Source organism: Microcebus murinus, chromosome 14, assembly GCF_040939455.1.
Source record: "Microcebus murinus isolate Inina chromosome 14, M.murinus_Inina_mat1.0, whole genome shotgun sequence".
NCBI lineage: Eukaryota > Metazoa > Chordata > Mammalia > Primates > Cheirogaleidae > Microcebus > Microcebus murinus.
The window spans coordinates 65473771-65498134 of NC_134117.1; the positions used below are offsets into that span (position 1 = coordinate 65473771).

Genomic DNA, 24364 nt, shown 5'->3' on the forward strand with positions numbered 1-24364 from the left:
CTACAGATGTGACTCAGGAAACGCCACAGAATCATTTTCCTCCCATGGCTGAGCTCAGCCCCTCTAATCATATGAAATACTGAAGTGCTTTACAGTTGGACAGCCATAGGTCTGAATTCTAGTTCCACCACTTAAGTGTGACTTTGGGCAAGAAAGCAAGTCTCTCTGGGCTCTGCTTTCCTCATCACTACAAGGTGCAAAGAATGGCTGCTGCGAGGATTACAGGAGCTACTGTGTGTAAAGCACCTGGTGCTGGCTTCGTATCTACTGACACGAAGTCAGTAGACACCTGCTCGGACTGTGGCCCACATGGCCCACATGTGGCACCATGTCCCAGAGGATGGGACCCCTCCAAGCATCCTCACCCCCATCGATAGGCTCAGAGTCTTCACTTTGTGCAAGGAGAAGAGGGGAGAGTGGCCGCAGGGAAGTGGAGGACAGCAGGGCAGAAGCCACAGCATCTGTGGCCGTGCAGCCTGCGCCTGCACCTGGGCATCCATGCTCCAAGGGAGTGAAGAGAGATGAGCTGTCCCTAAGAGAACCCAAGAGCCTCTGTCACGAAGCAGCTTTCCCTCCAAGTCCAGCTGCAAAGTGTGGCAAGAGCTAGGCAGAAGCCGCTGTGCCCTGCTTCTCTAAGGACTTCAGTGGTTCTCTCTGTGGGGACTGGAGGCATCGAGAGAATCTGGGGCCAGCACACCTGGCACGGGTGCTGGCATCTGTCGGCAGGCAGCGACGCTTCTCTGACAGTCTTCAAGGGCCCTGGCCACGGCAGGATGGACGGGGAGAATGGAGAAGATGCTGCATGAGAACTAAGGCAAGCAGATGGTATGTGGGCACATGTAGGACCCCTTAGGAGACTCAGAATTAACTTGCCTAGTTTCCAGAATAAGGTGCTCATGGCTTAAGCTGTCATCATTTGATCAATGAAGTAGCATAGCAACAGACTGATGTTGGGGACATCTGTGGGACATTATGAAATTGTGCAAATGGACCTTGTTGGCTGAATGAGGTCCAGTCATTTATTCACTACTCAATAATTCACTCTGTCATTCCTATGGTGGCACATGTTCAGAGTATATCATCTGTGTTAGGCTCTCCTCTAGGTGATAGGTATACAAGCTCTAACAAGACAAAGAAAAGAAGAAAAGATAAAAAGAACAACATTTTCCCCTTGAATTGCTAATAGCAGAGTCCTGGGACTAGAGATGGCTTCATTCTAAAAACAAGTAGCCCTGTTTACAAATGTCTTCTGAATCAAAGGCACTTGCCTTACAATTACATGATCTAAACTCTAAATAGATAAGGTTTCAAGAGCATGACAACTAAATCTAAAACTGTAGCATCTTTTCAGCATGAATTAAACAGAACATGTAAAGGACATCAGCATAGATACCATGTCCTTGCCCATGTATTTATAAATATACACACATATATGTGGCCCTAATAAGATCTGATGTTACAAATGGCCCCAAATTTATGCTGAATCACATTTAAAGAAAGCACAAACTGACATAGACACCTTAAGTGATGGTAGCATTTATTATTGTGACATTTATTGAGAGTTTACTATGTACCACAGACACTGTTACAAGAGCTTTACACATAAAAAAAAAAAAAAAACATATAATGATCAGAACAACCCTAAGAAATAGGTACTATTATTATCATCCCCATTTTACAGCTGAGAACACTAAGGCACAAAGAAAGTGAGTGACTTCCCAGATGTCACAAAGCCAGTAGGAAGCAAAGCCAAAATTTAAGCCCAGGAAACTGGGTTCCAGAATCTATTCTTTTATTCTTCCTGTCAAATTGCCTACTCAATCTGAGTAATGTGAATCTTTACTCAAGGATTTTTAAAGGGGCAGCCCAATCTAAAAAGTATTAGATTCCCAGAAATCATCTCTAGACCATATCTCCTCTCCCTAAATTTCCATGTTCACAGAAGCAGCTAAACCCACCGTGCCCATGACATGCTCCTGACTCTTCCTGCTCTGCCCACTCCTCTCCTCCTGAGCCCTCTGCCCCATGGGCACCACTCAGCTCCCCTTGCTGCAAGTGAAGGTCAGAATGTGCACCCCACCTTCATGTAGCCCAGGCCACTGCTACGTGCTGCACCCTCTCAGACCCGAAGACCACCCTTGCCCCGCGTGGAAGGAAGCACACAGAGGCCAGTGGAAATTCAAGTTCTGGGCTTGCACCAACCACTTTCCTTCAAAAATTTCTCATAAACAGATTCTCTACTACATTACATGTATGTGTGTGTGTTGTACACATGTGCATATCTAAAAATATGTGTGTTCATATAATTTAAAAATATATGTTCTTAAAAACGATGATAGCATTGTAGTTATGTTTTTAAAACCTTCTTCATCTATTAGAGTTCAAACTAAAATGATATTAATACTTACAGGTAAACTGGTATGAAGCTTTGTATTTGTTTTAAAATACGCCAGTTTAAAAAAAAAAAGTTGAGGGCAAGGACCAGATGAAATAAGACTGAAAATGTTAAAACTTGTTGAAGCGGACTGAGGGGAAGAATGAGATCATCTCTATTTTTGATATGACTAAAAATTTCCATGAAAACGTGGGTTTTGTTCTAACGCCCAGAAGAAAATAAACGAGTAGAATCTAAAGAAATTCTGGCTGTTGGTCGGAATCTGAGAGCTATCTTCAACTTTTTAAAATATATTGTAACCAGCACGGGCCAGGTACTGGGTGGGCTCAGGGCCGTGGCGAGGAAGGCCAGCCCTGCCCCCAAAGGGCTCACAACGAACAGAGACACTGCTCTCACCTCTCTCGCCCAGACATGTGCCGTCAAGGAGGGCTGCCTGGAGGCGGTGATATACACACTTGAAGGTGCTATAGGATGAGTAGGAACTGGTGAGGGGGTGGGAAGGAGGGAGAAAACACCTCCCTGGGGATGGGGATGTCACAATGAGGTCACCTTATATTCACATCCTTAGGGGAGTTCCCTGTGGCCAGTGGGAGAAGCTGCAGGGAGGCAGATGCGGGTCTAAATCCTGGGAAAGTTCGCCCCCCCGCCGGGCTGCCCAGAGGGGCACCGAGCTGACTTTGGGGTTCTGGGGGCTCCTCCACTCCACCTGTGCCCGGCTGAGAGGAACCGACTACCTCCCACGGATTCCACAGGAGGGTCTGCGACATAGTGCCTAGGGGCCAAGGGCAGGTTATTCTCTTATTCTCGTAACAAACATTTGTTGTGTTTCTTAAATGACACCAAGGTGTGAGGGACATGGGGCTGAAAGAAATAAACCCAAAGCTCAAAATCCTACGGGACTAGGTGAGAATCAGGACTGAGTAGCCTCCTCTTTGTTAAAAAAAAAAAGATGATAGTTAGACAGACAGACAGGTGGTAGATCACGTGACTTCACACGGATGCTGTCCCTTCTGCCTGTGCCTCTCAAGACTCCGCTTTCCCAGCAGCCCCTGGAGCCTGGGCCGGGTTCGGCCAGTCCTCTGTCCTCGGTGCTCAGGGCGCCAGCCTGCTCGGCAGCCCCAGAGGTTGCTCACAGGAGCAAAGACACCCACGAGAAGAGACTCACATCACCCGCCCTGAAGGTCGGCTCTTCGGAACATCAAACTTCCATGGTCTCACCAGGAGTTTGTCATGAAGAGGGAGAGTCGCACTTTCTGAACAGAGACACAAGAACGCGGCCCAGCCGACATCTGAGGAGACAACGGGACTGGGGGCTCTGCTCAGGGGTGCCCCGCCAGCTGCCAGATGTCGGGCAAAGCACTGCAGTCTCCTCACCTGGAAAAAGGGGCCGAAGTCTACCTTCCTTTACAGGATAACCCATGGGAAATGTCATACGTAAATGTTACCTGCAAACGTCAGTGTCCCGGGGCTGTGTATGTGCAAAGAGTAACACTGATTAATTTCCAGTCACCACGAACAATAAAATGAGTAATTAGCTAGGCCTCCGCCAGCCTTAGCTCCATCAACATAAGGACTGTGTTTCCTTTTTCTCTGTTGAACCCTGTGTTGAGTGCAGCGCCTGGAACACAGTAGGTACTCAATAAATACTTGCCGAGCAAATGGAGGGGGCCCAGCGGGCTTCGGTGGGGGGCGGGCTGCAGGGCTAGAGGCGCACACCATCTGCAGCCCATGGCCCCGGCTGCTCAGCTGCTGTCTCCCTCTCCTTCTTTCTCCTCGTCCCCCTCCTCGGGGTCCACGTGCCCCTCGCTGTCCTCACAGACAGCCGGGAGGTCCCTGCACTGTGGGGCTGCACGGGGGCACCTGGGGGCTTTCCTGCGACGGGGACAGCAGCGCAGGCCCCACTCGCTGCAGCTGCAGGGGCTCTGGGCCGCCCAGGCGTAGGCGCCCACGGGCACCGCGAGCAGCACGGCGCACAGGACCACGGTGACGTGCAGCAGGCGCTCGCGGGCCTCCAGCCCGCCGCCGTCTCTGCCGGTCACGAAGACCACACACTGGCCCTGGCTCGGGGGCTGTGCACCCAGGCTGAGGCAGGCCTCGTACTTGGTGGCAGGAAGGAGGTCGTCCACGGCGTAGGTGTTGACCCCGGGGCCGATGTGGACCACTTCTTTCCTGAGGGCTTCATCGGACGCAACGTAGAGGGTGAACCACTCTTCCTGCGGGGTGTCGGCCACCGCGAGCCACTCCAGCAAGATCCCGTGCACCGTCTGCTTGGCCACCCGCAGGTCAACGTAGGCACTGGCCTCCGAGGGCGGGGACAGAGAACGGGGCGCAGGCAGGGCTGGGGCAGGCTGCACGCGGAGGGAGATGACAAGGGCGCTCCTGCCGATGAGGTTGGAGGCCACGCAGGTGTAGTTGCCGCTGTCTACCAGGTGGGCAGCCGGTATGGTCAGCTCCGACCGGGCAGCGCCCTCTGCCGTAGGAGAGGTCAACACTGGGAAAAGAGAAGAGCAAAACAGCTGTGCATTCCTCTGACAGACCGCTGGAGAGTGTCCAGCAACGCCAGCTTTTGGTTTTTAAAAAAAAGTGGTCCCCACTTACTAAGCTTGTACCTGGTGTAAGGTGTTTGCCTCACAGCAACCCTGTGAGTAACTGGTTTTTACACATGGGACGTTGAGGATTGGAGCAGTCAACTTGCCCACAGTGAGAGTTCTTCAGATGCCACAACTGCTCTAGGACCCAGTCCTTCTACCGATGGTGACCACATTCTTTCAACTTCACTAGCTGCTCCCACCGAACCACCTTGGCCTCGCTGACTAGGCTTTCAGGAGATCTCTTAAAACGGCGTGACTGTGCGGTATTGTGAGATTCAAGAAGTCCCTTCTTACTTTTCAGATCCACAGAGACTGGAGCCAAACACCCAGACTTCCATTCCTTACTAAGTATATGGTCCTGGGCAAGTTGCTTAAATTCTCTTGGCATCAATTTGTCAGTAAAACGGGATGATAATGGCACTCACCCCGTAAGTTTGATAGTAAGCATTCAGTAAGTCTAAGCTTCTATTATCACTGACAAAACGGATACAACCGTGCTAAAGAGTGATTACAGAGCATCCTAACAAACAACATCTGGACTCATTTCCCAGTTTTCAAAGAGGCTACGATAATAAATTCTGTATTTCCCCTTTGTCGGTATTGAACCTTGAGCCAATCAGGTATGACCGAAATGCTGGGGAAAAGTGAACATTTCAGTTAATTGTTTTTGTTTTTTTTAACCATCCAAAGTTTTTTCACCATACATAACAAATATCCGGACAACTGAGTACATTTCTCGAGTTTTACACAGACATTTCTAGTTGTCTTCTAGACAGAGCACAGGGGAGCATATGGGAATCTGCAAAAGTCCTTTCAGCTTCAAGATACCCCTGGGAAGGCCCTCTCTGGCTTTGTGACATGTCCAACCCTAGAGAGTGGCATTAAAGGTAATTCCAGCTGGGGTATGAAAACAGAGCAAGGGGGTCCAGGAAAGGAGAAACAGGTTTAAATCCCAGTCCTGGGGCCCACGAGCTCACTTCCTCTCTCTAGGCCCCAGTATTACAGTTTCAAGCCAATAATATCTTATCAATCTTATTTCAAACAAGCACCCCAGGTGATTCTGCTCAGGCAAGTTTAGGAAATAGAAGATCATCTCTTGAATCGATCTTAGAAATTCTAGAATTCTAAAATGCACAGTATAGTGTTTTCCATTCAGACGACTCTTAAAGAATATATTTGTTCATATACAATTTTATAATATTTATGCAAGTTGTTGAATCAGCCCCAATATATGTATTTACATATGTACGTATGTCATAGAGAGATCTATACACAACCATTTAAAATAATGCCATTAGTAGAACACTATCTTGGAATCTTTTCTGTTCTGCTGAGCATAATTCAGATCTATCTCTACCTTACTTGAACCCATCGTTCATGACTGACCCAGTTTAGAACCTTTCCAATGAGGATGGGGTTGCTACAGACCTCTCCATTCCGCCCTAGATAGCTGAGAGGGTGCATGTGGCTTACCATCAAATTCTCTCCACATGCTCAGGGGATAAGTCCATGCGATGGTTGGTGAGGGGCTGGCCTGTGCCAAGCATCGCAGGGTCACATTCTGTCCCACCCAGATGGTGACATTGGCACTGGGGGTTGAGATCTGTGGCTTCATGCAAGCACTGAGCTCAGTTTCGTGAAAAAGCTGCCCTGCCTTGGAGGGAGGGCCCTGGCATATCAGGTAGGAATTCACCAGGATGACTGGGAGGGTGACGGACTTGACAAACTGGACAAGTCTCCTTAGGCGGCAGTCACATACCCAGGGATTGCTGTGCAGCGCCACCACCAGGCTGGAGGGAACCTCAGCCCCACATCCAGGCTGCCGGCGTTTCTGGTAGGCTGGCCAGTTCAAGAAGACACTCTTGGACACAACTGTAAGTCTGTTGGAAGATAGGTCAAGGTAGGTCAGGTTGGCCAAGAACTGAAGAGCCAGCTCAGGGAGCAGGTCAATCTTGTTGTGTTTGAGATCCAAGACGCTCAGGAGAGGCGTGGCGCGGAACGCTGTCCACGGTACTGAACGGAGTTTGTTCCCCTCCAGCCTCAGCTCTCTCAGTTCCGGCAGGTGCTCCAGGGCTCCTAGGTGGATCACAGTGACATTGTTAAAGTTGAGCCAAAGGTACTCCAACGTGCTCATGTTGATAAAAGACCCTCGGGGCAGCTCAAATAAGGGTGAGTTTTCAATTCTCACTTGCTTGAACTCTTCAGGAAGGTTCCCTGGGATCTTTCCCAAAGACGTAGACATGCACTGCAGAGCCCTGTACGAGAAACCAGAAAAGAACTTTAAGATGAACATCAGGGATTTGGAAAGTGGGATCAGGCTGACCCTGGCATTAACGTGTGAATTAGAAGAAAAAAAATATTATTCACTTGAAATAAAAGGATTAGACCCATTGTTGGTAAAATGTACAGTTCAGCAAAGTACAGAACCAACTAGAATGAGTCTCCTAGAGATTTTGCTGGTTTCCTGCCAGTTCTAGGCCTGCTTCCACTCCACATAATCCCCAAAGAAGGCCCATCCCCTGCAACCCTCTGACATCTTGCCAGCTCAGCGCACCTGCCAAAACTCTCCTCTGAGCAGGTGCATCCTGGCAGGCAGAAAGACTGAGCTGCGCATGTATCCAGAAAAGCCAGAACTAATAGGAAATAGCGAAAAACTGAAGCCATATTCCTCTGCAAGAAAATACCTTGTGAGTATTGAATAAGTATAGTCCCAGCTTCCGAGTGGCAAATCCTATTATTGGTAATCCTTGATGATGTAGGGCGGCACAGCAGCGGCCAAGCCCCTGGAGGCTCTGAACTCTGTCGCAGCCTAGATCACAGGCTCAGTCAGAATCCACAAAGAGCAAACAATGTCCTTTAACAAAGGCCAGAGAATTTACCACTTGTCTAATTCTTGAGTCTGGAAAGCAAACTCTAAGTCAATTGTACAAGTCCATACTGGAATTTCCTCAGTCTCTTCTAAAGAAGTCTAAGAAACAAGGAGGTAATGCCATTCTGAGCACCATTGTTCACGAGATTTGGCCAGAATCTATACTTCAAGACATTCACAATTGGTTCCTGAAACCTAGAATTTTCAACCATTTTCCCAAAGTGAAAGTACATATGAGCAACAAAGTGATTCTGTGCTCGCTCCTATAACTTGTTCTTTCCCCAGCACACGGGGTGGTGTGGTCATTCCTCTCCTGCATCAAGGCAGCTGCATCTGCAGCTCGGATGACTACAGTCTGAGAAGCAACATGGTGCAGTTTCAAACACAAGGTGGTGTTTTCTGATTAAACCAAAGCTTTTTTCTTTCCTTGGACCTCAAAATTTTTCCTGAATTCTGTGCATTTTTCATCATCAAAATGAAAGACATATGTGCGATTTTAGACACTTGCTCTGCTGCTCTTCATTCATTCCACAAATATTTGTTGCTCATTAGCTCTCAGCTGCACTCTTGCTAAGTGAAAGGAATGGGGTAGGGGGGAAAAACTGTTACAGACCCTGTCCCATGGAGTCTTCTCTCTTGCTTATGCTTTTGAGTCTTGAGATCTTTGGAATGTCATTTAATCTCTGTAAGGCAAGAATATTAATAAATACTTGATAGTGTTTCTAGGAAATTTTGAGATTGTGTTAAATACAGCACCTTGCATGTAGTTGGTACCCAATGATTTACCTCCCACCAAGAGACTCTTGAAGAGGAGATAAGTCTGCATCCCTATTAATTGGGGCACTTCCAGATGAATACTGAAATTCCATGGGTTCCTGTAAGATGCATGATATAAATTGTACCCTACAAAAGGCCTCAGCAATGAAAATCCTCTTAGTAGCTAACCAGCGATGGCGGAAATGGGTCACCAACTAAGCTGATTACACTCCAGGCTTTCCATTCAAGCCAGATATATTTGCTGGAATTTCCAGACAGTCTAACTAAAATCTGGCTAGGTCTCTGGAGCTCCTCTCAAGGTAAAAATCCAAAACAAGGGGAGTGCTGTGGCTACAAAGTTTGTGGCAGACAAGGAGACATGCCACTAGATCACTCTTCAAGGAATGAGTTGATGCTGACGCTGCAAGGAGTGCTTGCCTGAGGTCATGCCCTTCCCAAGGGAGCCCACACCCAGGGACTGAAGGTGGTGAGGGCCTGGACAATTTGGCCTGATGGGGTCTACTCTGGCGAGCAAGTCTCACTCCAGAGTACCCTGCCAGGTTCGCCAAGACATTGTCAGACCTGCTTTGTGAAAGGATATGATTCAACATATAGGTGTCCTAAACCACTAGTGGATTCTTTCTCTCCCCTTACCCCAAATATAAAGGCCTAAAGAGCCTCCATTCCCTACAATTTCCACTCTTTCCATCCCATGCCAGCCTTTTCAAATGAATCTAGCTCCACCTGACTGTCCAGAAGTTTGCTAAAAGCCCATGAAGAACACCCACTGCCATGCCATCTATGAAATCATCTAGGCCACATCTCCACTGCCCCTTCTCCTCTCCTGACCTCCTCGTCCTCTGGTTTCCTTATTTGGCAGATGGACGTAGGGAGTAGCTCTGTGGACAGTTCAAACAGGACACTAGGACAATTTAAGTCAGCTTGGGTCATGTTGTTTATCCTAACCTGTGGTTAAGTGTAGTCCCAAAACTCTAGAGACCTTGACACCCAAGGAGAGGGGGTCTAAGCATCTTACAACCCATGTCCCCTCCTGCAGGATGCCTTTTGGAACTTGACTCTTAGAGTTCTTTGTTGAGACAGAGTTACAGAATGTGGAGTTACACTGTGCTTATAAAATAGTTAGATATAAATAGCTGTGGGGCAGCAGCTCCCTGGCATGTTTTTATAGGATCTTAATAAGAGAGTGTCCCCGCTATTCAACTAGAAAACCCCATTCACCTCCCCAATATTAGCGGAACTTTGGGATAGCTCAGACAGAGAATTAGGCAACCTACCAGGTAGCAGACACGCTGTCCTCCCTCTCTTTCAAGCTATAGGCTCTTTCCCACTCTGTCCATCTGCACCCAGCCATGTCTGAAATGGCCTCCTTGGCTACCTGCGGCAGACACACATAAGACTACTTTTCCAACCTCCTGGAAACAGATGGGCTGTGTGACTCGTGTTCTAATGAAATGTTAGAGGAAATGGTATTTGAAAAGCTCTGACATGATCCTCCAGTTTCTCTTGGTCCTTGTTGTGGCAACTGTTGACATTCCAGGTGGTGGAGCCTTCGCCAGCCTGAGCCGCTGAGTAAGTGAGCAAGGCAGAGCCCTCTTCCACGCACCTTTCCCACTGACTCACGTAGTCTCTGTGGGAACAGGAATACACGTTAATGTGGTTAATGTGTTAAACCACTGAAATTTGGGAATGGTTACCATAGCACAAGCCCAACTTACCCTGACTACAATGCCCTTGCAGCCAACAAAATATACAGAAGTGCTTGAAAATTGATTTTTGTCTTTGCTAGATTATATGCAAGTTAAAACTTTCCAGCTCAGTCCTCTGGACAAATTGCTCCTGGAGTTGTTTGATTGACAGCCTAGGTTTGATAACCCATGTCCACTTGCCAGGATACAATTTCTGTTATTTGCGTTTTTGTACCCTGCAGCCTAGACAGGAAACCACAGATAAGTGACCTCAAACATACTCTCTGTCTGGTTAAGAGGAATATAATCATGTTGTAGTCAGAAAAGGACGTGTTGGAGATGCCATGATTCCAACCAACCTCCCAGCCAGGCTTCCAAGGCCAGCATCCTGCAGGGTCACTACAGCACAAGCTGATCGTCAGCACTGGAAGGCCACAAATTCTTTCTCCAGGACACTCAGAGGGAATTCAGTCTTCAGGGTCTGACTCACACTAATAAGACTATTATATTAAAAGATTAATATATAAGCCAGACTTCATTTTATTTTTTACAATGGGAATTTGTTTTTTACAGTGACTTGAATATATTCATAAGCACAATCCATGATGATTCTTCCTTTCAAGAGCAAACCAGGAAAGACAGAACACACAAAGGAAGGTTGACAGATGGGCATCGGGTATTTGGGTATTGGTATTGGTAGGCTAAACATCTTAGAGGCCTTTCCATCTAGATCGTGAGGATAGACCCTAATGAATCATAGGAAAGTTTGAATTTTCTTTCTCTGTGTCTGTCTGTCAATAAATACTAACAAATCCTCACTTTCAAATTCCTTATTTTTCTCCAAACAAGGTTCAGAAAAACTGGCTGAATGTTAGCTGTCCTTAGACCAATAATTATTCAATCTTGGTTAGCTCAGTCATCAAAGACATCTTGATTATTTCAACACATGGCTGCTTTCCTCCACTGCACTTATAGTTGTTCTAATTTCGGGGAGTATCTGTCACTCTCATAGATCACACACTCAGAATTGACTCTTGGGTCTCCAAAGACACAGCAGAAACAGTTTTACAAATATAGATAAGGGGCTGGCAAACTGCAGCCTGAGGGCCAAAACAGTCACTTGTTTTTGTAAATAACATTTTATGCGAAGCACATCCATTAACTCATATAATGTCTACAGCTGCTTTCGTACCCCATCAGCAGATGTGTAGTAGCGACAGAACCTAAAGCATTTACTATGTGGCTTTCTTTATGGAAGAAATTTGCTGACCCCTGATGTAGACAGTGTCTTTGAATTCTTCCAACCAAATTCTTTCTCTTACCCGTGGCTGTGGCCCTCAAATGGTAGTCGGATGCACCCTCCAGGTGATGGGAACGCCATGCTCACGTGCACAGATGCTCTTACGGTTCTGATCCCAGGTTCAGTGGCTCAAAATAAAAAATCCATTTCCATAGTTATCCTGTTGTGAACTGCACTGCAGGGAATGATACTGAATACGGACCCTCTGCCTGGCCAGAAAGTTGTCAAAGAACTGGATTCCAAAAGAAAATCCATCACTCTCCTGTATAAATCATCCAACTCTTTGGCTCTCAAGGTTTCTCATCTGTAAAATCAAATAGCCCAGCCTCCACAGCAGGTGTCATGAGTATCCAATGTGAGGAGACTGGGGGAAATATTAATATATGCTAAGGCTTTTGTAAATGTGAGGGGAGTGATTTTAGAAATCATGGCACCACACTGGTTTATATCTAGAAAATATTCACCATGATTTGGAGTCTTTTGCATGATACTAGACAAATAATTTTCTTGGATCATTTGCTGTCCCCAAATTCCCTCAGTTGTTACCTAAAAGCTTGGCACAGGCACCCTGGATGTTCCCCTCACCAGAGCTCAGCTCTGTTAACAAGAAACAACTTGCACCTTCTGTTGAGAACGTTGACAACCCAGATCCACTCCAGTGCACAGAGACAACAAGCGTCTCAGTGGTTTCCCAGCTTTAAGAAAAACTGAACAGAAATCCTCCTTTGAAGCTGCTCGCTGAGCAACCAGGAAGGCTTCGAGACGCCCTCGGGAAACCAGATAAGTTTCGGTGAGAATCACAAAGGCTGCTATGCAGGGGCAGAGGTGAGCTGTGTGCCAGCTCACAGCTTTGGGTGGGAGAGGGTCTCTCAGATCCCTCCAGTCGGACATTCTGAAAGCAAATGAGCAGTGATCTCTTGGGCATCATCCAAAACTCTAGAATTTATTGGAAATCAAATGATTGTCCCTGGGCAGAATAGCACCCAGAGAACAAATGTTAGAATCCACTGGGAACAGTGTGTACAAGTGTGGGGTGTATATATCTGTGTGTGTTAGTGAAAATGAGTGACCACAAATATGACTAATGCATAGAGAGTGTGTGTGTGTGAGTGACTACGAGTTAGCACACATGTAATCAAGATACAGCATAGGAGGGTGGGAAGGACCATTGACCATGGAGCCCAACTGCCTGGTCCAAATTCCAGAGCTACCGTTGTCTAGCTACGTAACTGTGGGCAATACGGTAGATGAGATTGCTGTTCAGCAAATCTGCCTTTCCCCACCCTCACCTTCATGGAGGAAGTGTCCTTACTTGGCCCATTAAAATTGCGTTTGGCCATGAGACTTGCTTTGGCAGATAGAATATGGTCAGAAGTGGTAGTGCTCCAATTCTGAACTGAGAACTTAAGACGCATTGCATGATTTTGCTCATGCCTCTGATACCGTGTGACCTCACCAGGAAAGAAGCCACTGCTCTCTCCAGCCTGGGCTCCAAATGAGACACAGGGCAGAACCACCTCACTCAACCCTCAGACCTGTGAATGTGAAAATAAGTGTTTGTCATTGGATACCACTGAGATTTTGCTTTTATTTGTTAACAGAGCAAAAATTGACTGATATGGGCAAGGGACTTAGTCCCCCCAGGAAAATGGAGAGAACAGTGCTGCCTGCTGCAAATGGTTGCTATAATAATTCAATGAGCTAATGCATACTAAGCACTTACAACACTTCCTGGCACATAGTAGGTGCTTAATAAGCATTAGCTGCTGCCGCTGTGCTTGTGAGTGTCTGAGTAAGCAGGTACCCAGGCGGATAAGAGTGGGTGAGCATGTATTCAGGTGTCACAGTGGATGTGTGAGAGTCAAAGGAGAGTGGACGGGGCGGGTGTGCGAGTGGCAGGAGCTCGCCCCTCAGCAGAAGTACTCGTTCATCCGTCTGCCCCCCCTGCCCCCCAAGGCCTGAGAGTCCAGGCTGGAACGGGCCGAGAGGAGCCTGTCGGCCTCGCTGAGGCTGTGCCGGGACAGCTCCTCCAAGCCGTCATCGCTGTGGCCCAGCCTCTCCAGGTTGACATAGGTGCCCGTGGCCTCGCTGGAGCCCCTGGTGCGGCACTTGCGGCAACGTCTCTGGAGCGCACCGCAGCAGACCAGCAGCGTGAGCGGCACGGCGATGACCGCGGCCACGCTGATCACCACCACGTTGATGAGCCGCTGGGTGCCCTCGGCGTCCACCACCTCGTTGGTCGAGAAGATGACGCACTGCTCCTTCCGGGGCACCAGGCCCCGCACGCAGACACATGCCACGTACTTAGTCTTGGGCACCAGCCCATGGATGGTGACGCTGGTCTTCCCAGGCTGCACGACCACCCGCCGCATGTTGCGCTGCCCAAAGACGGCATAGAGCACGCTGAAGGCAGTTGTGTTTTTGGCCTGGGGGGCCTTCCACACCAAGGACACGCTGTGGTAAGTGTCCCCCACCACCTTGAGCGACCTCACCAAGCGGGCCTCCTGGGGTTCCGCCTGCCCGGCGGAGGGCTCTCCCAGCGCACCCATCTGGAGGTGCTGGAGGCTCAGTTCCTCCTTCACGCTGGGCACGGAGGGCCCGGTGGCCAGGACAGCAGGTTCCGGGATATGGGGCACATGCCTGGCCACCAGCTTGTTGTTGAGGACAGCAGCTTCTGCCCCCTCGCCTGTCCTTGCCCACAGCATCCCTGGGCTCCCGCTGTGCTCTGGGGAAGTCTGGGGGTCAGTGACAATCAGGGAGATGACAGCCTCGGAGGCCCCCAGGAAGTTCTTGGCCTGGCAGACGTAGTCTCCGGAGTCGGGGTAGGTCACCGCAGGCAGGCCCAGCAGGCTCCAGCTCGTGCCGTCACTGGAGACTTCCTGGCGCACTGGGAGAAAAGAGGCACAAGTGGGAGAATGAACGAGCCCATCTGCCCCATGCTCCCTTCCAGGGCCAAGTTCACAGCCGCTGGGCTGCGAACGCCCTACTGAAGACCCTGTCACCCTGAGAAAACTCATTCGACTTTTCTTAGACCAGCCAAGGGGATCACGATTACCTTGAGCTCAAATTTGGGGAGCCCCTGGAGCCCCGGACTGAGGCAGAAGCTAAGAGTGAGATCCCTTCCAAATCTGACATGTTTAAATTGTGTTCACCGGGGCCCTGGAGCTCTGCAGAGGTGACGCCTCAGGGCGGCAGGCAGGTGCACTGGGGAAAGGTGGATCTGGGTGAACGTGGGGCCAAGGCCAGCTGGACACGCCCTGCCACCCTGCCCGGCCCCTCTGCTGCTGCAGCTAGAGCGTCTTCACCCTCCTGTTTTACGTAGTGGAGTCCCTCATACATTGTGCTTACAAACTGATTTCAAACCCACTGCCCTAGAGCAGCGATCACCAACCTTGTTGAGAGAGACACAAAAGAAAACTGGGAGGGATAGGAGGTCCAGTGCTAAGAAATCCTCCTCTTTTCTGTCATTCCTCCTCAACTTTCTTTCTGCCTGTGGATGGCCAGGACTCCTGCAAACGACCCCCACCCCTGCCACGACAGAGACAAGCCGTCTCCCCCCACACAGCGTCGCAGAAAGAGCGCACACCGTGTGGTCAGCTGCATTGTATGGGCTGTATGATGAGTCCATGCATTGAGCCTCCCAGAGCCTCAGTTTACTTATGTACAGAATAAGAAGGATAATCAGGCTGCTCTTAAAAGTTCAATGACATTGTGAGCATAAAACACTTAGTGCAGTGCTAGACTCACTCCAGGAGCTCAATAGATGGTAATTCTTATCATTAATTACTCCAGGTGAGTCTGGCTTAATATTTACAACTGGGATTTTTTTTTTTTTTTTTTTTTTGAGACAGAGTCTCGCTTGTTGCCCAGGCTAGAGTGAGTGCCGTGGCGTCAGCCTAGCTCACAGCAACCTCAAACTCCTGGGCTCAAGAATCCTGCTGCCTCAGCCTCCTGAATAGCTGGGACTACAGGCATGCACCACCATGCCCGGCTATTTTTTTCTATATATTTTTAGTTGTCCAGCTAATTTCTTTCTATTTATAGTAGAGATGGGTCTTGCTCTTGCTCAGGCTGGTTTCGAACTCCTGACCTGGAGCAATCCGCCTGCCTCAGCCTCCCAGAATGCTAGGATTACAGGTGTGAGCCACTGCGCCCAGCCAAGAACTGGGAATCTTACTATAAATATTAAATACACTAAGAGGGTGTCTTCTACCAAAAAGTCAGCTTTTTGCTCCTCTCAGAACGGGCCGGAGTCTCTGATACAGTGGCTGGTGGAAATGACAAGACAGGGTGAGAGCCATCGGCATCACTGAACCTGCTGCCCCCATCCCCTGTCCCTGGGCAGATCCTGTCCCAGCCCACTCGGACAGACGGGAGCCCAGCCTTGCTCAGACAGCGTCCTCTGGCCCGCCCACTCCGCACTGGGACACCCTGCCTGCCCCCATCTGGGTCTCGGTGCAGCATCCCTGTCACTCACACACCTGTGCCGTTGAAGGGGCTGCCACTGGCCCTCCTCCAGCTCATCTCAGGCCCAGGGACCCCGGTGGCTCCACAGCGTAGCAGCACGGTGCTGCCCAAAGAGGACTTGACGCTGGCCGCCCCCGGACGGAGCTCCGGGCCCTGGCACTTCCTCAGTTCCAGCTGGCTGAAGGCCACTCCGGCCAGGCTGCGTGGACTGCCACACCTCACCCGGCTCTCAATGAAGGCCAAGTTTGGGGCCCAGCCATCCAGGAAATGGACCAGGTCATAGAGTCGGCAGTCACACACCCAGGGGTTGTCCTGCAGCCCTGCAGGGGTGACAGAGAAGACAAGATATTCAGATAGATCAGCAGGCCCACTCCTCTTCCTCAGGGAGGACAAGGCAGGTCCTCAGCTCAGAGTCTGCAGCGCCGGCCCCTGGCCCTTGCTGGCTTTACGACTGAAATCTGATTCTTCATCTTGAATGACAACATTAATTCCCCTTCAGGGTTGCTATAAGCATAAACAAAGATAAATCATACTAAGCACTGGGTAGGCCATACAGCATACTGACAAAATTGGCAATTACTTTTGCCATTCTCAGACTGAACTTTTCAGGCCGCTGGCCAGGCGATATTTCTGCAATAATTACAATACGCCAAAATCCAATTCTAGAACTGCTTCGCTGGCCCCCTGATCCCCATCCTCCTAGGACAAGTGACACCTTCAGCATCACCCCAGCAATGAAGGTGGCTGCTCTGAGCCATAGTCCCTTTGACATAGGCTCAAATGGGGATAAATAATGGAGTGAAGAGGCAAAAAAATCAAATCCTAGGGTATATCCCCAGCCTTTTTATTCTAAAATTGAACATTTTTATAGAGCTAAAAGCAGGTCGCTGCACCCACCCTGTCAAGGGACCTTATAAAGAGAGAGTGGTACCATGCATGTCTCAATTCTAAGGCACAATTCCTTTTTATAGGCTTACATTTCTGAAATGCGAGATAAATGCATTTGATGTGATGTCCCTTTCATCCTCCAAAGACAGTTATTAAATTTGATAGTCTAATAATAAATGGCATCTTGTACATTTACATGCATATATTTGGAAGGGGGAATGTCAAAGAGTTGGGGAGAATTAATTCAGACCTGATTCATGACTCCCAGGTCCCTTTGAGCACTAACTCAGGGTGCCAGTTGCTTCTCCCACCTCCCCTTCACCCCATCTTACCAGTGGCTGTGGCCTTGTGTCACTGGTTAAATGCATTTAATGATACATCAGCTACCCAAGACTCATCAGTGCCCAGCTCTGGTGGTGAGCTACCTGGCTGTCATTTTATCACAACAGGGTCGAAAAGAATCAATGCAAAAAGGAAAGTTATGGGACAGTGAAATTTTCACCTGTCAGATTGCAAAAGTTAAACATTTTGGCCATTTTAGTTGTTAGCTCCATAAGTAAATAGATTTTCATCTATTTTGTTCTCTGCTGTTTCCGCAGCACCTTAGAATTGGAACACACTGAAAAATACTTGGTGGATGAAAAATATGAATTTGTGGTCTTACACATCTACTGGGTGGAGTGAGAATTGCCTCCCCCACTTTAGAAACTACCAGATTGATTTTTAAATGTCTAATATGCACACTCTGTGACCTAGCAATTCCACTTCTCCACTCCTATCCTAGAAAAACATTTGTACGTGTGCACAAGGCTGCATTGCCAAGAATGTTCTTTCTCTGTGGCATCATAGGTTTTAACAAAATAATGGGAACAATCTAAAAGTCCACTAATGGGGGCAATGGCTAGATATACTATAGTATGATTATGTTTAGCCTATAAACATAGTATACTATGGAATATTGTACAGTAGTTTAAACAAATGAACTTGATCCATTTGTAGTCATTTAGAAAGATCTCCAAGATATATTGTTGGGTCAAAAAGTTACTGTTTAATGCATATGACAAAATCTTATGTAAAACACACAAAACTTTTCTGTGTGCATGTATGTATGTGTGTATACATGTATGCATATGTAAATATATCTAAAAAGATTTGCAAACATGTATAAGAGTATCTACCTTTGGGGGAGGGTTTGGAATAGGAAGAGAGGACAAGAGGGCCTTTAGCACTTTCTGTGAGGTTTTAAATGTTTACATATACTTGTGGATGAGTTGCATAATTCAAATTAATTATCCAGAGTGCATTATGCCTCCATCTGTCCTCCTCAGTCAGGCAGGTGCCTTGGGCAGGAGAGGGGGATCTGGTTCCCCCGGTAAGCCATTGGTTTGTTATGAACGGGAGAGAATCCGCGAAATACAGCGCCAGCTGGCGTGTGTGCCAACCCATTCGACCTGAGCAGGGAAATTGAGTCTCAGGGTACCTTCTCCGGTGTGACCCAGTAGTATGACCCAGAAGACTTCCATCACACTGGGATTTGAGCTGCCACAGTCTGGCTTGGGGCTCGAGCTCTAAACCTGCCACTCCCGTGGATCTCACTCGGTTTTCACACAGGCGGGAAAGCGGGTATGGTGTCGCTTTTCCAGACAAAGGATGGAACCGCAGAGGGGCTGGGTAACTTGCCTACGACCCCAGGGAAAGGATGCCGCCTCTTACCTAGGACCAGTCTGGTGGGGTGGCCGGGGACGAAGAGGCCCGTCTTCAGGTGAGCCCAGGTGCCCAGCAGCTCCTGCGGGAGCCTCAGCAGCTGGTTGCTGGAGAGGTCGAGGAAGGTGAGGTTGCCCAGGAAGCGCGCGGCCTCGGGCGGCACGGCCGCCAGGCGGTTGGCCTGCAGGTCCAGCAGCCGCAGCTGGGGGGCGTCCCTGAGCGCCGCCCAGGGGAAGGCGGCCAGGCGGTTCCCGGGCAGCCGCAGCTCCCGCAGGCGGCGCAGGCCCCGCAGCACGAGCGCGCTGAGCTCGCCCAGGGCGTTGTGAGGCAGCCACAGCTGCTCCAGGCGGCCCAGCGACCGGAAGGCCTCGCCGGGCACCTTGCGAATGGCCGTCCGCTCCAGGCGCAGTCTGGAGGTGTCCGGGGGGATGGACGCGGGGGGCAGGGTCATGTCGGGGTCGTTGCACAGCACCGTCCTGGTCACAGAAATGGGGGATAGTTGAGCCAGGGTCCCCGGGCCGGGGTCGCCCACCGCCACCTCCCGTCACGAGGCCTCCGGGTCTGCCTGTTTCCACGGGACACCAACACCGGGCCCCAAGCCCTGGGAGGCTCTGGGGACGGGTGGGGAACAAACAGCCTCGCTTTTTCCCTTTGGGAGTCACAAGCGTCCCAGGAGAGCCATGCGGTCTCACTGGCCTGCGAGACCCACACTTGCTGTCACAGCCGTTAGGGCCACGACAGCCCACAGCGGCTGCAGTGCAGGGACAGTGAGCAGCAGTAATAAAGCCTGCCTTCGCCTTGTGCACTGGCACGCCGCATATGTGCTAAAAGTGTTTGTTAAATTACACCTCAATTTTTGTAACTGTTTTGGCTTTTCATCATATTTTTAAAAAACATACCAGGGGCATCGAAACTGGGAGCAGCCCAAGTCTCTCCTGACCCTGAGGGGCTGTGAGATGACCAAGGTGCGTGAAAGCTGGGACTTGGCAGCCACCCAGCTGGGTCCACATCCGGGCTCCTTGCTGGCTGGCTGTGTGTCCTAGACTACATTAAGGAACCTCTCTTTTCCTCAGTTCTGCCATCATAAAAGACCCCACCTCACGGAGCAGTTATGGGTTTAAATGCGATAATGTACCTACAAGCCCAGCATGCTGCCTGTCGTCCCAAACAAGCCCAGGGCTGCTGATCACTGCGGTAAATTCTGCATCTCAGCCCTGCGAGTAGATTGAGTAAGGCCGTGTCAGCTCCTTCTGCCCAAACCGTGACTTCTGAAACCTTGTTCTGCTAAGTTTGAGACTAAAGCTAAGGACAGCGAGATAACAGGAGGCAGCCCCTGCCCCGAGGAACCGACACTACAGGGCTGTGTTTTGTGGCACCAATGTCAGCCACAGGCTCCTATAAGGTAAGATGGAAAGGGGACAATTCCCAGGAAGTAAAGCCTGCAGGCTGGGCACCAAGGACAAGCCCTTGCGCAGCCTCGGTTTCATCCGGAGTGGAGGGCTCCTCTGCTCACACTGCGGGGGACAGGGGTTGGTCGAGTTTTGTTTTGTTAAGGGAGGTTGTTCTCTTGGAATAACACGGCATACTGGTCACATCGGGCCTTCCTGATGACAACCCCACCCCCCACTGTCATGGCTCTTCTTCACTCACACGCTCTACTTAAAGGCGGCTGGGCTGGCTTGTTTTTCCTTCTAAACAGTGCCCACGACCGGCACAGACATTCCCACCCGCTCATGTTGCTCACATATACATGGAAATCCTACTAAGTGACGGGAGATTTAGAAGAGAGTCAGACTCACAGCCCCTGTCCCTGTACAGCTTGTAATCTAGCTCAGGAAGAGCACTTAAAGCAATGATATTTTTGGCTAATAATGCAATTTGGGTGTTGCAGGGAGGAAGGTGTGGATATAGGTGGGAAGAAGGGAGTTGATGGGAAAACACATCTTGGATGGGAGAGAAAATGGTCAGGAGAGGTATTAAGGGAAACCAATAAGAATCCACCATGCTGTGGTGGTTCAAGCCTGTAATCCCAGCTACTAGGGAGGCTGGGGTGGAAGGATCACTTGAGGCCAGTAGTTTGAGACCAGCCTGGGCAACATAGCAAGACTCTGCCTCTAAAACTATATATTTTTAAATTAGCTGGGTATAGTGGCACATGCCTGTAGTCTCAGCTACTTGGGAGGCTGAGGCAGGAGGATCATTTGAGCTCAGGAGTTTGAGGCTGCAGTGAGCTATGATTGTGCCACTGCATTCCAACCAGGGTGACAAAGTGAGACCCTGCCTCTAAAAGAGAAAAAGAAGAGCTCAGTGCAAATCTACAGCACAACTCCTCCTCTTGGGGCAAACTGGGCACAAAGAGGATGGGGACACATCTGTCCAGGTACCCTGGGCTCTCCCAAGGGTACACACACTCTGTTCATGACTGGGGAATGTGGAGGCGGGCAGGTTGCCCAGGCTGCTCCGACGTAAAGGCTGGGCTCCCTGAGAGGCCCTGGCTGGGGTCTGAGGAAGGCATCTGAGATGCAGAAGGAAGCCTTGGTTTAATACACAGTCTGTGGCCCTGGCCACTGGGACCTCAGGGTCCCTTGCAGTCTTTCATGGCTTCATTTCCCTCACAGGACACTCCATGCAGATGGGCTGGTGCACATCGGCCATGGGACAGTCGGGCAGGTAGAACCAGTTGTAAAAGCTCGGACTCCAGAGAAGGAAACGGCCACTGACTGATAGAGGCCTTTGAAACTGCCATTGGAATTTCATCTTCCATCCTAACACTGACTCTACTGCCTGGAACTCTCCCTTGTTCCTGACTCACAGCAGCATGACAGATGGGAAGAGTTCTGGAAATGGAATCAGAGCGCCTGGGTTGCAGGACCAGTTCCGTCAGTGATGCTGGGTGACTTTGAGCCCTGTGCTCTCTGTGGGTCGTGGGGAAGGCTCTTAGTCACACTTCCCTTGGCCATGGGCTATTTCCCAGCCTGCTCAGGGCTCAGCCTGGCTTCCCCTGGGGAGAGGCTCCTTGCCTTCCATCCGGGTTGGAGCCTCAGACACTTGGCCCAAGTGGAGCCCTTCCTCTTCCTCAAACCACACAGGGTGTCCTTTCCTGGTGGTCCCCTCTCCATCCTCTGGTCCCCTAATCATCCAGCCAACTCGACACCCATTGCCCAGACCACTGGAAGGGTAGCCCTGGTAACATTGTTCCCCTGGTCAGAGACCATCAGTGGCTCCCACCAGTTATCTAAGACAAGGGAGAAAGAAAGGATGAAATTCCAGAAGGTTGGAAAGATGATAGGAAAGACGATGAGCCAGGGGCCAAAATCTCTGAGCAAGATGGGAAACGCAGAGGTCATAAATGGATAAGCTGACGAAGATGGAGAAGAGATGGTTTAAAGACAGCTGAAGAGAAGAAGAAGATGCACCGTAGAGGAAGAGCAAGGGTCCACAAAGCACAGGGCCTTGGCTGGCCCCGTGGAAAAGGAGCAGCAGAGGATGGAGGTGTTCTGAGGGAGCAGACGGAGGCTGGGTGGAAGTCAGGAGGAGGCTGGGGTGGAGAGGGCACACCTGCCACAGGGTGGTCACTCCTGGCCTTTCGGAGCGCCCGTGGAAAGGGGTCGGGGCTGAGGCTCCCAGGGTGGCCAGAGGAGACCCACAGGGGAGGAGCGAGAGGAGGCAGGTGTCCCATCATGAAGGGGTGGCAGGAAACACCTGCAGTGTGACTAGGTATCCCTGGGAGGCCAGGAAGGAGAATGGAAGAGGCCTGGGAAAGAAGGGGCTGGAAGGTGGGACAGGAAAGAAGGGACAGGAAGACGGAACGGCAGGAAGCAAGGAGAGGAAAAGAAAGAGGTCTTTGGGGAGGACGCCTCTCAACTGGGAGCCTGGAAGAGGACTCAGGAAGGACTTCCTGGAACTGGCACACCTGTGCCCCACCCCCGCCCCATGTGTAAAGGTGCCTGCTACCTCTTGGACAGAGCCATCCCCTTGCTTGCTGGGAGAGAATGCAGCGAGGACCACCCCCACAGGACCCTGGGATCTCACCCAGCCTCTGTCTGAGGGCCCCACCTCCACCCCCTCCCAACCCAGCCTAGCTGGAAACTCGAAGGGGGCTGAGCCACCCACCCTGCATACCCGGTGCCGTACCTGGCCTTGCTGCCATCGCCCAGAATATGGAGGCTGCAGCTGCACAGAGATGGGCAGGAGCCCCGGGCCTGGGGGGGCCACCCAAGGGCCAAGAGCCAGAGCATGCCCACTGCCAGCCTCATGGCTCCCCGCTCCTTTCTGGTCCGGGCAGGGGCCTGTCCCTGGACTGCTCCGTCCTGCCAGCCCAGCAAGCCCAGCAGCAGCCCACTTGCTCATCGGCCCCCGACACCCGCCCCTGAGGCCACGGGATAAACACGGACAGGCCGGGGATTAGAGGGGAGTCCCAGCCACAGCACTCAGCGGCTTATTGCTTCCTGAATCACCCGGTCCTGAGGGGGAGGGGGGCCTCTTCTGTAGTCAGAGCACCCCACGCCAACCAGGCTGTGGACAGCACAGACCCCCCTGGGGTGCCTGGGCTCAGGGAAGATGGAGACAGAACCTGGCTTCTAATAAAGGCCTTTGGGAATAGGTGCTGGGCGTTGCAATCTGGCTTCATGGCCCCAGTCCCTCATGCCCCTGGGCCTGGGCAGGTCTAGACCAGTGAGATATGACCTAGGGAGATACCCAGGCCCCAGCGCACACCTAAGATGCCCAGCTCTGTGCCAGGCCTGTTCTAACAACACTGGCTTCCAGTTGCTGTTGGTGTTCATCCCTTACTCTCTTCCAGTCCAGCCAATAGGGTTCTCCCAATGCTCCCCACCTGTTCTTCCTCCTCCCCAACCCAGCGACCGGCGTGTCCATTCCCTCACCTCTGCCTCTTCCTCCTTCTGTCCTCACCTAGCTGAACTCTACCCTCTGTTCCCGCTCTGTCCTGCTTCCCATCTTTGGCGATCTTGCAGGCATGGAAGAAGGACTGACATACGTATTAACCAACAAACTCAGATAGAAACTAGGGAAGGCAGGACATAGAATGAGTTGCTCCCCCAGAGTGAATTACAAGATGCCAATGACAAGTGCTCGGAGCCCAGGGGTGTTGGGGCTTTGGTTCCAGCTCCATCCATGGATCACTGCATGACCTCAGGCTGGTGGTTCATAACTGCTCTTAGCCTCAGTTTTCTCCTCTGAAATGGATAATGATATCTAATTCATGGGGTTGTTTGTAGACTTGTTAGAAGATTGTTTAGCACAGTGCCTGGCCTCAATAAACATTAGCTGTATTGCCAGTAGTGCTCTGGGGCTTGGCTTCTTCACGTGATAATGAGTTAAGTTGCCCTAGATCAGTGTTTCCCGATTTATATTTTACCTCGAGCCAGCACATAACAGTGTATAATGCGCCAGCGTTCCAAGAGGTCATTTGGAGAAGCCAAAGCTCTTAGCCTGGGGCCAGGGGCCACTTACCAAAGAGAGCAGCTCTCTATTCCAAGCCAGTGTCCTGGGAGACTTTCTGTGCTTGTCTGGCTCAAGTGCTCTGTGGGAGACAGGACATGCACCCTGACATCTATATCCACAGTGCATTCTTCTAACTAGGACCTAGACAGGCTATGGGCAACAGACACTTAACATTGCAAAGGGGGAGCCTGGGAAAAGCCCAATGGTCCCACTTCAGGGCACCTA

General features: G+C 50.4%; 2 protein-coding genes across 2 annotated transcripts; both read right to left on the reverse strand.

Annotated features, from left to right (window-relative positions):
• Window positions 1-3821: 3821 nt before the first annotated feature.
• Window positions 3822-11698, reverse strand: LRIT2 (leucine rich repeat, Ig-like and transmembrane domains 2). Its single transcript, XM_076009661.1, has 5 exons — window positions 11640-11698; window positions 10118-10259; window positions 9907-10007; window positions 6460-7241; window positions 3822-4886 (listed from the first exon to the last, which is right to left on the reverse strand). Exons 1-5 carry the CDS (start codon window positions 11696-11698, stop codon window positions 4138-4140), a joined length of 1833 nt encoding a protein of 610 aa, XP_075865776.1. The 3' UTR covers window positions 3822-4137.
• An 894-nt stretch (window positions 11699-12592) lies between these two features.
• Window positions 12593-23015, reverse strand: LRIT1 (leucine rich repeat, Ig-like and transmembrane domains 1). Its single transcript, XM_012764715.3, has 4 exons — window positions 22811-23015; window positions 18686-19152; window positions 16099-16404; window positions 12593-14504 (listed from the first exon to the last, which is right to left on the reverse strand). Exons 1-4 carry the CDS (start codon window positions 22930-22932, stop codon window positions 13528-13530), a joined length of 1872 nt encoding a protein of 623 aa, XP_012620169.1. The 5' UTR covers window positions 22933-23015; the 3' UTR covers window positions 12593-13527.
• Between the last annotated feature and the right edge of the window lie 1349 nt (window positions 23016-24364).

Coding starts and splice junctions, on each gene's coding strand:
- LRIT2 (XM_076009661.1), bottom strand. CDS start 11,698: ATGGCGTTCCCATCACCTGGAGGGTGCATCCGACTACCATTTGAGGGC. Junction 10,260..11,639: donor TTTGAGGGCCACAGCCACGG/GTAAGAGAAAGA, acceptor CTGTTCCCACAG/AGACTACGTGAGTCAGTGGG. Junction 4,887..6,459: donor CATGTGGAGAGAATTTGATG/GTAAGCCACATG, acceptor CTCTTTTCCCAG/TGTTGACCTCTCCTACGGCA.
- LRIT1 (XM_012764715.3), bottom strand. CDS start 22,932: ATGAGGCTGGCAGTGGGCATGCTCTGGCTCTTGGCCCTTGGGTGGCCC. Junction 19,153..22,810: donor GGCGATGGCAGCAAGGCCAG/GTACGGCACCGG, acceptor TTCTGTGACCAG/GACGGTGCTGTGCAACGACC. Junction 14,505..16,098: donor CAGCCCCTTCAACGGCACAG/GTGTGTGAGTGA, acceptor CTTTTCTCCCAG/TGCGCCAGGAAGTCTCCAGT.